Source organism: Hyla sarda, chromosome 5, assembly GCF_029499605.1.
Source record: "Hyla sarda isolate aHylSar1 chromosome 5, aHylSar1.hap1, whole genome shotgun sequence".
NCBI classification, from domain to species: domain Eukaryota; kingdom Metazoa; phylum Chordata; class Amphibia; order Anura; family Hylidae; genus Hyla; species Hyla sarda.
Window position 1 is genome coordinate 281,308,044 of NC_079193.1, and position 13,107 is coordinate 281,321,150.

The following is a 13,107-nucleotide window of genomic DNA, read 5'->3' on the forward strand; positions in this document are numbered from 1 at the left end:
CTATTAGTCCTGTAGCACTTTGTTTTATGTCCAAAGGCTGGTTTATTGTACCATGTGATAGGCCAAACAAATGTATATCTCTATACAAAGTACAGTTTCTATGTATTGAGAGCGGGCTGAATTTCTTGAGCTACTTTAGCATTCTGATGAAGTCACTAAAATAATTTTTCTTTCTCCCTATCCAGGAGGGCCAAACAGACCATCATGATGGCGATGATCACGACCATGTTCAGGAGGATCCACAGCAGCAAGACGAGTACTGACCCTCACCTCCTCTCTTCACCCACCTCACTGTTGTCATTTCACGTGGAACTTTCTTTCAAGAGAGCAATGATGTGTGGCCAGTCACTCTCGGCACATCCCTACCATGTAATGTACTATAGTGAGCGCCAGCAAACCACTGCATTCTGTACCAGTTACTTTCCCAAGGCGTGTTTACAGAAGTTATTCCAGCCCAAGCAAAATTGAAAGGCATGGGCTACTGGGCAGCAGCTTCTACCACTTGACTGTTTCAAATTGTTTTCAGATTTTTTCCCATATTTTTTTATTTATTTGTAATTGAGATATTTCCTTGTTCCAAACTGCTTGCTTCTAATTGTAATATCGTACAATATTTATATATACATGTCATACATAGGAACCATCACTACCCCGTATCACGAATGTAAAAGTGCTAAGTTAAGCTAAAAAAAATACAAAAAAAAAAATTTAGGAAAACATACACATGTCCCATGTTAACGTATCATGTTAAGCATAAAGGGTTGCTGGCATGTAGCTGAGAATGCGTTTGCTTGTTTTAGGGGGTAACATTTTGGTTAGTATATACTAAAGGGAACTAATTGCACTCAGTATGTGAAGATCTTATTACTATCCTACATATAGCAAGGATTAACCTATTCAATGCCATATGTCTCCCAATATCAAAAGAATGCAGGAGACACTTGTTCAAGGTAATGCGTTTGTTCCAAGGTCTTCCATGATGTCAGGATGTTCTTTCATCTTGTGCAAGCTAAAACCTTAGATTCCTGAGCTGCATATATTTTTGACCCCTAAAATATTCAATGCTTCCCGGTACAGCTGTTTTGTCAAAATACACATTTTATTAATATTTTTTCTAAGAGTTTATTACATTTTTATTTTGTTATTGTTGAAGTAGTAGAAAACCATTTGCAATACATATAGTAGTTATGGGATGTTGGTGTCGGACTTAAGCATGCAGGGCTCATGCAGCAGAGGATCTATTGTGGAGGTACAGATGGGATATTATATGCAGTATACTTTTTTTTTTTTTTCTTTAGTATAACTACATACTCGGATGTTGTTTTACTGTTTAATACTCTTGACTTATTGAAGTAAAGAACTAGTTAATCTTCCTAAGTTTTTTATCAGACAGTTGTGGAAGGCTTTGGAGCCACCAACATTTCCCAGACCAGTCCGTCACAAATATTTTTGTTTTTGGATGAGGCTGGATATGACATAATAGTGGCATCAGATTGGCCAGACAATGACATTAGATTTTTTTTTGTGCCAAGGTAAGAGTTAGAACACACATAGAAACTATCATGTAAAAAATATACAGCAACATTACTTCTCTAGAAATACATATAGTCACTTAATTGACATCTACCTAAGCATAAAATGCAGTAATTCAATGTCAGCAGCAATATTATTGGGCTATGCTTGTTAAGCCATTGTAGTGCACTATATTTCTCTGAATGCAGTATTAATAGACTACACCAGTAATAATATAATCTGTCCCACATATGTACTACCTCTACTGTTTATCAGATGGTTGTCTGGCTTATCAAATACCTTGATGACTATCTTCTCAGCAAGCATCATGGAAGCTAGTAGATTCTCTGATTGTCTCTGTCCGATGAAACCATTTGGAATACAAACCAATATTCCTAAATATGTAGAATATTAAAGCTCTTACAATTAGTGATGTTGTTTTCGAAAAGCTATAACTGGGCAGATATCTCCCGATGAGACTCCGGCCTAACCCTATGGAAAAAGCATGAGGTTTATCACATGACTGATGCTATTGAATCTAGTGAATTTTTATGCTTCATCATTCTGAGAGATAGATTAGCCCTCCAAATGGTTTTCTCACCTGTGTATAGATCCTGTGGAAGCAGCATGTTAAAAGAGCCAAGTGGAAATGACTTGGAAACTGACAATTAAGTGAGACTGTCTTCTATGGATTGTACTGCTGTATATTTACGATGCCTGTTTTTCCTCTTTTTTTTTTTCATTTTGATTTTGTTTTCCTTGTTATATTTTTATTTTTCTGGGTAGCACATGATACAATGTTCTATATGAAATGTAAACTGAAAGGAATGTAAACATATGTATTGTTAAATATAAATAGGTAATGAAGTCCTGATTAGATGGAAAGATTCTTATTCGGATGTATCACACTCATTTTAACATACACATGACTTGTCGCATGATAGAGTAGTTTTTTTGTCTATGAATATGTGAATAACTTGCGTTTTATCTTTTTACATATTTAATTAAAAAAAATGTATATGTTATTAAAAAAAATGCCAGTTTTACCAACTATTCAAAATGGGGCAAATTGTAACTTTTGTCTGTCTGTTATTAAACCACCACATTCATTTTAAAATTCATTTTGTCTATTGCAGTTTCAGCAGAAAGGATATGAGAGAAATTATCATGAGTGCTATCTGATTAATAAAACACAGCCCAGTTATGTATGTGATTGTTTTTTTGGTTCACTGGTTTAGGGTTTGCATTGTGATCTTGTTGAGATGTTATTGTACAGACTGCCCTATCTCGGCCACTGATTTGATGAGTGAGGTTGTGCTCAGACATCTTGTCATTAAAGCAGGAAGAACTTCCTCAATTTAGACCAATATATGGAGGGTTAACTTCAATGTATTAACCTATAAGATTCCCCTAGGGGAATCCAAAAATTACCCTATTTTCCCATATATACATATACTTTATGGTGATCCCACAAGATTTATTAAATAATGATTTAAGGTGTACTAAATGAACAGAACTACACACAGTTAAAAGGTTAAGCAAGAGAAGCAGCTCAATGTGTATAATGTATATTGATGTTCAATATATAGATTGACAGAACATTCTTCTGCTAGTATCTGTTGTCACTATTGAATGAGCTGAACGTGCCTGCAGTGCACGTTCTGCAACCCGAGCTGCTGCTATGCTTGTTGTTTAAAAAGTTCCCTATTCTGCCCCCCTCTACATGTTTCGCTTCTCCCGCAGCTTTGTCAAGAGGTAGCGGCCATATCAAATCCATCAAAACTGTTTTCATTTTTTTTGCAATTGTCAGGTCGCAGTTGTGCTGTGTGGGATGCCACATAAAACCCCATCCACTAACATTATGTGCAACGTTGCATAACCAAAGTTGCTGTGTTTCCCTAGTCTAAAACTCAGCAATTTGATGATTTTTTTTTTTTTTGGGGGGGGTGGAGGGGGGTTCTTTGTAATTTTTTTGTGCAGAAATGCTATAGGCAGGTACATGTCTATAGTAAAGTCAACATGGGTCAGTAATGGTACTTTTAAATGGGGCATGCTCTCTGATGTTTTATTTCCACAGGTTGCTTGATATTTAAAACTGGGAAATCTCGCTACAATAAGTCTGGATGTAGCTAAAGCCCAGTAGAGACTGTGACTGCTATGACCTTATACCCATTTTGAACACATACCCCTTTTCTGTGTGCTATAAAGCATTCTGAACCCATTTACTCGACATTTTGTATAACCTAAATTAGTGTTTAAAAATAAATGTTGGTCAAAATATGTAAGGGACCTTTTCACTCTTATAGGCTGAGGTGGAAGTTATTATTGGTTGGGGACCTTTATGTGATCAATTGGAACAAATTGGCTGTGTGCGAATATGGCATTAAAAGCTGAATACGATAAATCGCAACAACCTGTGTCGTATAAAATCAGAGGCATGCAAAGGTATAGCATAGGTCCATTGCAGGCTGTGGGCACTTTATTATGGAGCTATTGCTGATAGGCTAATGGTTTACAGAAATGTTTGTATTACTGTGAAGTAAGACCTTAGTGCTTCCCTCTAGGAGAAGTAAAAGTTTTTAGTCTGCTTTTTATTTTACCTTAAGAAATATCTGTCTAACCCAGCTTCCATAGTGGTATAGTTAAGCATTGATATTAAAAGAAAATGAGAGCATTTACACATTTGTTTTTATTTATTTTTAAATACCAAATACAAAAAAAGGATATTAAATACATTGATAAAAACAAGATTGTAAAAGATGATGTAAACCATAACCGGTTTCTATAAATAAAGAAAGCCCTGGCTTCTCTCGTTCATCGATATACCAGCTCTGCTCATAATGCCGCAGTCTGTACTTGACAGATTCCTGTTTGCTTGTATAAAACAAGACAACTTGTTGATTTTCAGTCTTGATACAGTTTCTTCTAGGAGGACATTTTCTATTGTCAAAATCATTTTTCAGAACATTTCCCTGAAAGATAGATTAAAACAATAATGTCTCTGATAGAGCTAGGTTGGGGAAAATATCAGTGTTAGAGGTTCCATTGCTCATAAACTAGGAAACGCAATGAAAGGCACCAGGATAAGTATAAGCACAAATACTTGGTCACTGTTCCTAAGACCTGATAAATTAGAAGCCAACATTCTGGCTGTGTAACAGTCATATACTGTACAGTAGGTATAGAACCAACACACAATCAGTGTATAGTCTTTGTATAGTTAATTTTATTTTGTAATAGTATGGTTACTTTATTCAGTTACTAGGTAGGTGATAGTAATGATTGTAGTTAGGATGTGGCAATGATTTTTCCAGCTTTGTATAGAGGATTTTGTGCAGTAAATTTATGAAGGTACTATTTGTGGTATGAGCTTTATAACCATAAATGTGTATACTGTATGTGATAAGAGTGCCGTATTTTTCGCCGTATAAGACGCACAAAACTGGGGGGGGGGGGGAAGTTGGTGCGTCTTATACGGTAAATACACATTAAAACCTTGTCGTATCGCGGCAGTCCCTGCGGCCATCAACGGCTGAGACCCGCGGCTAATACAGGACATCACCGATCGTGGTGATGCCCTGTATTAACCCTTCAGACGCGGCGATTAAAGCTGACCGCCACGTCTGAAGCGAAAGTGAAACTAACCCGGCTGCTCAGTCGGGCTGTTCGGGACCGCCGTGATTTCACCGAACAGCTTACAGGACACTGGGACGGATCTTACCTGCCTCCTCGATGTCCGATCGGCGAATGACTGCTCCGTGCCGGGATCCCCTGCATGGCCGGCGCTCTCCTTCGTCATCATCACGCCATCCCGCATGCGGTCCCGTCATCCAATAGGAGTGGCGTGCGTAGCTACGTGATGGCGGCGACGGAGAGTGAAGATACCGGGCAGCAGAGGCGTTCCGGAGCGACGGGGACAGCCCGGGGACGCGGTGACAGCGATGGAGGGCGCCATCCAGGGCAGCGGTGACTGGTCCGGAGCGGCAGGGACACGTGAGTATTACCTCCTATACCAGTGGTCTTCAACCTGCGGACCTCCAGATGTTGCAAAACTACAACTCGGGGCATGCTGGGAGTTGTAGTTTTGCAACATATGGAGGTCCGCAGGTTGAAGATCACTGTCCTATACTTTACATTGTATTTGGTTCAGAATCTTTTTTTTTTCTAGATTTTCCTCCTTTTAAAATTGGGTGCGTCTTATATGCCGAAGCGTCTTATATGGCGAAAAATATGGTATATACACATTGTATTATTATATACAGTATATGGCTGCAATATTTATGTCTAATACAATGAGTCTTTATTTGTGTGATGCATACAAAGGAGAGATTTTGGTTTTGTCCAAGCTAAACATTTGCACCAGGGCCCATGAGCCTTTAGAAAGTTACACATATGGTACATTTAAACAACGCCTACATCTATTAGTGTACATGTACTTCCTCAAAATGAATGCAAAATATTTTAAGAATAGAACAGGAATACTGACAATAGATGGTACATTTTTATTCCTGTGATATGCAATGTTGCCCAGATTTATCAATGTGAGACAGAAATGTGTGATTTATATATCTCTGCCAATCCCAGCTCAGTTTTTATGTCTCAAAATGAGCTGTGATTGGTTGCCATCTTTCAGAGCCACATTTTTGTATCAGATATAATATAATATGACAACTGAATTAAATAAAATCAGTATGATGAAAATACAAACCAATCTCTGTTTATACACAGATACAAGAAATAACTTGAAGACCTACAACGGCACCACCTTTTGGTAAAGCATTTGTATGTTTCGTAAAAGTCTATCATATGGAGCGCAAAAACATACTATGAAATGAAAGCGCATTCTGACATGCATGCAGTTTTGATCAATGGGAGTCTGTGAACTGAAACAGCCGGTAAACAGTAGAATAAAGGGGTAGAAGTGCACAGCCAAGCCTATAATGCAGCCAATGGAGCCCAATACTCCTGAGCTGTTGCATCCAATGCAGCATGATTCAATTATTTATGCATGCACCAGAAGGAAAAAAAACTGCTTACTTTATATGAAATAAAAATATATCAAGTTATAGTATAGCCCCATAAATGTCTACAGGTACAAACGTACTCTAGACAGGTGATAAATGGGACTGTTGGAAAACCCCGTAAGGGTGTACTCACACGTACAGTATCCTGCACATATTTGATGTGAATAGACCCCAAATGTATAAATAAAAATAAAAATATCTCCTACTCGCTACAATGCAAAATGATGAATTCCTGCATAGGTATACACACTCCTTTGTTTTTTGTTATATTCTAGGAAAGCATAAAAATCACTGTAGGCAGGACATTTCCCCATGTAAACAAGGAATGTGGTGCCAACCATAAAGAAATGAAGGTGAAGATTATGTGTACAGTTCCAAACTCCCAACAGAAGCTCTAGTGCTGACTTATATAGTCAATGTGCAATTGTATGCCTGCCTAAATCGACCCACAGATTGTGTTATGATTTCTGGAGACAACTTTTACCACAGCACTACAGAAATAACTATTTGGCTGAGGTCTTTGCATGAAGTCTGTAAAAGCCCCATTACACAGGATGATTATCGGCCAATATCACCTTGTGTATATGGGCCAACGATCAACGAGAAAACACTTTGTATACTAATAAATCATCTTTTCTTGGCTGCGAATCTCCCTTAGTAACTGGGATATGGATGTGACAAATTATGCTAACAAACTATCATGCGATTGTTTGTTTGCCCCTCCCAGCATAATAGCTGCATCTATATATTTAAAGTCAGGGCTGGTGCAAGGAATTTTGCCGCTGACCCCCCAACCCTTGGAGGTCTGGCCCTTGATCTTAAAAACATATTTTTGTCTGACCTTCAAACATGGTCTTAGGCTGTGTTCCCCCATTTGTTTGTGAAAAATACCCCATATAATGACTGAATAACACTGCCATACCAGAACAGAGCAATACCGTCAGGCCATGACTAAATAACACTGCCAGTACAGAACAATACCGTTATACTGTGACTAAATAACACCACCATACCAGAACAGAACAATACCTCAAACAGTGACTGAATAACAGTTTTCCACAGTTTTGTAATTATATGTATGCTAGAACAGAACAATATTGCCACACCGTGACTGAATAACAATGCCATATACCAGAACAACACTGCCATACCGTGACTGAATGAAGACACCATACCAGAACAAAACAATACCACCATACCAACTGAATAACAACGCCATACCAGAAAAGAACAATACAATACCGCCATACCATGACTGAATAACAACGCCATACAAGAACAGAAAAATACACCCATACTGTGAGAGAATAACAACATCTTACCAGAACAGAACAATAACGCCATACCATGACTGAATAACAATGTTATAACAGAACAATACCGCCATGCCGTGACTGAGAAGCACCACCATACCAGAACAGTACAATACCGCCATACCATGACTGAATAACACCACCATACCAGAACAGAATACCATCATAACAGAACAATACCAACATATGGTGACTGTACAAACCCATACCAGAACTGAACAATACCACCATATAATGACTGAATAACAATGCCATAAGGTGACTGAATAATGCCATCATACCAGAACAGAACAATACCGCCATACTGTGATCAAATAACAGTGTTCCAGTTTTTGCTCTGCTGTAATATTGTAATGATAGATAGATTACATACACTATATATCTATATATATATATATATATGTATATATGTGCTAGTGTATATTTAGCCTAGCGGCATGCACCTGTACGCCGGGTCCATGCAATAGTTTTATATCAGTATGTGCTGGCCAACTTATCCTTTTTTGTGTTAGACTGGAACTCCACTGAGTTTTTTTCTGCAAAAACGCCGTCAAAAACGCCAATTTTCCCGCACGGCGTTTTTTCTGTGAAAAAACGCCGCATCCAGATGTTAGCTGCAAGTCAATGGTAAACTGCAAAATGCCAGATTCACTTGGCGTTTTTCAGTTTGGCGTTTTTTTAATCCTTTTGGCGTTTTTCAGCAATTTCAGGCTCAGAGGCAGGATTTTCAAAACGCCCTGCAAAAACCTAGTTTGGCATTTTTGCCCTGAAATCGTGGCGTTTTCATCCCATAGAAGTCTACGGGAGAGCAAAAACGCCAAGAAAAACGCCATGTTGGTTTTAAATTTTGCGTTTTTTCATGCAGTTTTTATTCTTTTTTTGGACTTTAGCGATCCAAAAAAATTATGGAGATACCTTTTTTAATAAAATTTCGTAGGGTACCATAAAAAAAATTTATAAAAAAGATACAGTAGTGATGGAAAAAATTGTACCTAACGAAATGTATCTTTTTTATTACGAAATGTTTATTAATTTTTAAACAGGGATCAATTTATGTGAGCGGGTAAAGCGCTAAAAATGTAGCCGACAATAATAAAAATGTAGTGTGTGTGTGTTTTTCACTTTTTTTTTTTTAAACATTTTTTAGGTAGTACTACTACTCCCAGCATGGAACACACTGTTCCATGATGGGAGTAGTAGTTACCTGTACTTATTGACAGATCGCCCGTTGCGATCCTCCTGTATAATGTATAGATGCGGCGGACGCTCTTCTATAGTCCCTGCACTGCCGTATATATACACATATTCATATTTCCCGCAGAGAGCTGTGATTGGTCAGATGGTTCCAGCCAATCACAGCTCTCTGTGAGAAATCAGAATGTGTATATATACGGCGTGCAGGGGACCATAGAAGAGCACCGGCCGCTTCATCCATACATTATACAGGAGCATCACAGCGGGTGTCAGGAGTGATACCCGCAGTGATCTTCCCTTAACTACAAGTACTACTACTCCCAACATGGAGTACACTCTGCCCCATGCTGGGAGCTGTAGTACCTGCATTAATAGACAGATCGCAGCGGGTATCAGAAGTTACACTCGCTGCGATATGTCTATTAATGCAGGTACTACAGCTCCCAGCATGGAGCAGAGTGTGCTCCATGCTGGAAGTAGTAGTGCCTGCTAAAGGACACATCACAGCCGGTGTCACTACTGACACCCGCTGTGACCGTCCTGTCTATAGCAGAGATTCAGAGCGGCTGTATACATCGCTCACATCCCTGCTCTGCACTGTACTACGGGCCGGCCGCTCATTCATTATTGTTTCCCTCAGAGCTGTGATTGGCTGAAACCATCCGGCCAATCACAGCTCTGGGTGGGAAATATGAATGGCCAGTGATGTGAATAGAGCAGAGATGTGAGCGCTGTATAGAGCCACATCACTGCTATATTATGGACGATCGCATCGGGTGTCAGACTGACACCCGGGACGATATGTCTATAGTACAGGTACTACTACTCCCATCATGGAACAGTCTTGTTCGATGCTGGGAGTAGTAGTATTACATAAAAAATGTGAAAAAAAGAGAAAAATAAAGTTAAACACACACACACTTTATAAAAAATATTTATTAAAATTTTGTTATAAAAAATAAACATTTAGTTAAATACATCTTAGATCCCTACTGCATCCTTTTTTTTCTTTTTTTTTTTGCTACCTAACTATTTTGTAAAAAAAAAATAAAAAAAGGGGCCAAAAACGGCAAATTCCACACAAAGGTAAAAACGCCAGAAAAAACGCCAAAAAGCAGGGAAAAACTGTGGCAGTTTTTTTGTTGTTTTCTCTGGCGTTTTTATGCCACAAAAATCGCAGGGCAAAAACCTCAGTGGAGTTCCAGCCTTATACATATGGCGGGAGTGGCTACCTCCATGTTGATTCCTGCACCCCACCCATCTTATAAGGTGCTGGATGTCTCAGACCTTACAAGTCTGGTAACTGACTGCATAGAGGCACATTCATACTGTAGGGTCTGTCCCAATGAGGTCACCTTATCGTGGTGCGATGGTCCAAACTATTTGGCCAAAGGGTAAGCGAAGCACCTCAATTTTTCATTTTTCATTGTAGCAATATAGCATTTCATGTTTTATCTGTATCTTTGTGCTAGCAGTGTGCTGCTGTATTCTTCTGCTTGTGTGTGTGTATAATATAGTATATACATGTAACAACCCTCCCCTCACCATCCATGGTATATATACACATATAAACAGTGTGTGTGCATTTACCAACCAGGGTGCATCCAGCTGTTGAAAAACTACAACTCCCAGCATGCCCACTTGTAGTTTTACAACAGCAGGAGGCACCCAGGTTGGGAAACACTGATGTGTATATATATATATATATATATATATATATATATACATATATATAATAAGCCCCAACATCCATTATATATATCTCAGCATTCCCCAACAAAGGTGCCTCCAGCTTTTGCAAATATATATACACAGCGGTGCAAAAAAGTATTTAGTCAGCCACCAATTGTGCAAGTTCTCCCACTTAAAAAGATGAGAGAGGCCTGTAATTTTCATCATAGGTATACCTCAACTATGAGAGACAGAATGAGAAATACAATCAATATTGTATGATTTTTCAAGAATGTATTTGAAAATTATGGTGGAAAATAAGTATTTGGTCAATAACAAAAGTTCATCTCAATACTTTGCTATATACCCTTTGTTGGCAATGACAGAGGTCAAACATTCTCTGTAAGTCTTCACAAGGTTTTCACACACTGTTGCTGGTATTTTGGCCCATTCCCCCATGCAGATCTCCTTTAGAGCAGTGATGTTTTGGGGCTGTCCCTGGTCAACACGGACTTTCAACTCCCTCCAAAGGTTTTCTATGGGTTGAGATCTGGACACTCCAGGATCTTGAAATGCTTCTTACGAAGCCACTCCTTTGTTGCCCAGACGATGTATTTGGCATCATTGTCACGCTGAAAGACCCAGCCACGTTTCATCTTCAGTGCCCTTGCTGATGGCAGGAGGTTTTCACTCAATATCAATACATGGCCCCATTCATTCTTTCCTTTACATGGATCAGTCGTCATGGTCCCTTAGCAGAGGAACCAGAGCATGATGTTTCGACCCCCATTCTTCACAGTAGGCATGGTGTTCTTTGGATGCAACTCAACATTCTTTCTCCTGCAAACATGACAAATTGAGTTTTTACCAAAAAGTTCTTCTTTGGTTTCCTTTGACCATATGACATTCTCCTAATACTCTTCTGGATCATCCAAATGCTCTCTAGCAAACTTCAGATGGGCCCAGACATGTACTGGCTTAAGCAGGGGGACATGTCTGGCACTGCATGATTTGAGTCCCTGGCGGCGTAGCGTGTTACTGATGGTAGCCTTTGTTACTTTGGTCCCAGCTCTCTGCAGGTCATTCACTAGGTCCCCCCCTGTGTGGTTCTGTCCGGTTTTGTTTCTGGTGTCCTTCGACAGCTCTTTGGTCTTGGCCATAGTGGAGTTTGGAGTGTGACTGTTTGAGGTTGTGGACAGATGTCTTTTATACTGATAACAAGTGCAAACAGGTGCCATTAATACAGGTAATGAGTGGAGGATAGAGAAGACTCTTAAAGAAGAAGTTGCAGGCCTGTAAGAGCCAGAAATCTTGCTTGTTTGTAGGTGACAAAATACTTATTTTCAACCATAATTTGCAAATAAATTCTTTAATTTATTAAAATTTATTAAAAATGTTTTTTCTCATTATGTCTCTCATAGTTGAGGTATACCTATGATGAAAATTACAGGCCTCTCTCATCTTTTTAAGTGGGAGAACTTGCACAATTGGTGGCTGACTAAATACTTTTTTGCCCCGCTGTGTGTGTGTGTATATATATATATATATATATATATATGTGTGTGTGTGTGTGTGTGTGTGTGTGTGTACATACTCACACTCAAATCCCCCGCTTTTCCCTTACATGCAAGGGCACTTACTGGTTGATGATATCTTCATAGCCCTTGGCTGACTATCCCACTCGACTTCACAGGAGAGTTCAGCTGCATGGCGAGGATCATCGGGGGGGTGGGGGTGGTAGTTGTCGGCACTGCGCACGGTATCCAGAATCTTGCCTGGCTGGTCCTGGGCTGGGGGGTTGGGCAGAAAGCTCTGTGTTTGAGGGCACTGTGGGCTGCCACATCATTAACAGTTGTGGTGGGTGGTTTGGTGGGAAGCAAGACCTGGCCTCCTGGGTGAGAGGAGCTCTGTTCTACCAGCCCAGGCAGAGTGAGGGAGGGGGTGGTGTTCCGGAGTGAAGTCTCCTTACCTTCTGTCGTGGTCTGCTGCTGGTGAGGTGCTGAGGATGGCCAGAGGCAGCGCTCACAACTAAAGTGCGCTGACTCCCCTCCAGCCATTTCTTCACCCCCCAGCGAGGTATGGCCACTCTGCTCCAGTCACTTCAGGAGCAGACACCCAAGCATGATGAGAACCGGGGGAGAGGGGAGTGTCGGTCAGGGGAGCGCAAGCAGCCCTTCTTCATTAGGGTAGGACACAGTGGGGAGGGGGGTTAGGGGATCTCTGTCAGGGATGTGCAAGTAGCTTCAGGTGTCGGGTAGGGATGGCGAGTGCTATCATGTTTGCTTTGCGGCAGCCAGAGCTGCGCCCTCCTCAAAAGGCCGCTCTAGGGGTCTGCCTGTTTCACCTATAGGCAGAACCAGCCCTGTTTAAAGTGAGCATCAGGCCAAGTAATA

The 13,107-nt window shown here is 40.1% G+C and overlaps 2 protein-coding genes across 6 annotated transcripts in view; one reads left to right on the plus strand and one right to left on the minus strand.

Moving 5' to 3' along the window:
- The window catches only part of MAPRE2 (microtubule associated protein RP/EB family member 2), a 200,309-nt gene extending 197,589 nt beyond the window's left edge, over window positions 1-2,720 (plus strand). For all 4 annotated transcript variants that reach the window (XM_056521879.1, XM_056521881.1, XM_056521880.1 and 1 more), the window contains one exon: window positions 186-2,720. In XM_056521879.1, the coding sequence (XP_056377854.1) occupies window positions 186-263 (78 nt within the window). In that variant the 3' untranslated portion in view covers window positions 264-2,720. The remainder of the gene's footprint in view (window positions 1-185) is intronic.
- A 152-nt stretch (window positions 2,721-2,872) lies between these two features.
- The window catches only part of LOC130274049 (ethanolaminephosphotransferase 1-like), a 400,414-nt gene continuing 390,179 nt past the window's right edge, over window positions 2,873-13,107 (minus strand). For both annotated transcript variants that reach the window (XM_056521873.1, XM_056521872.1), the window contains exon 14: window positions 2,873-4,484. In XM_056521873.1, the coding sequence (XP_056377848.1) occupies window positions 4,472-4,484 (13 nt within the window). In that variant the 3' untranslated portion in view covers window positions 2,873-4,471. The remainder of the gene's footprint in view (window positions 4,485-13,107) is intronic.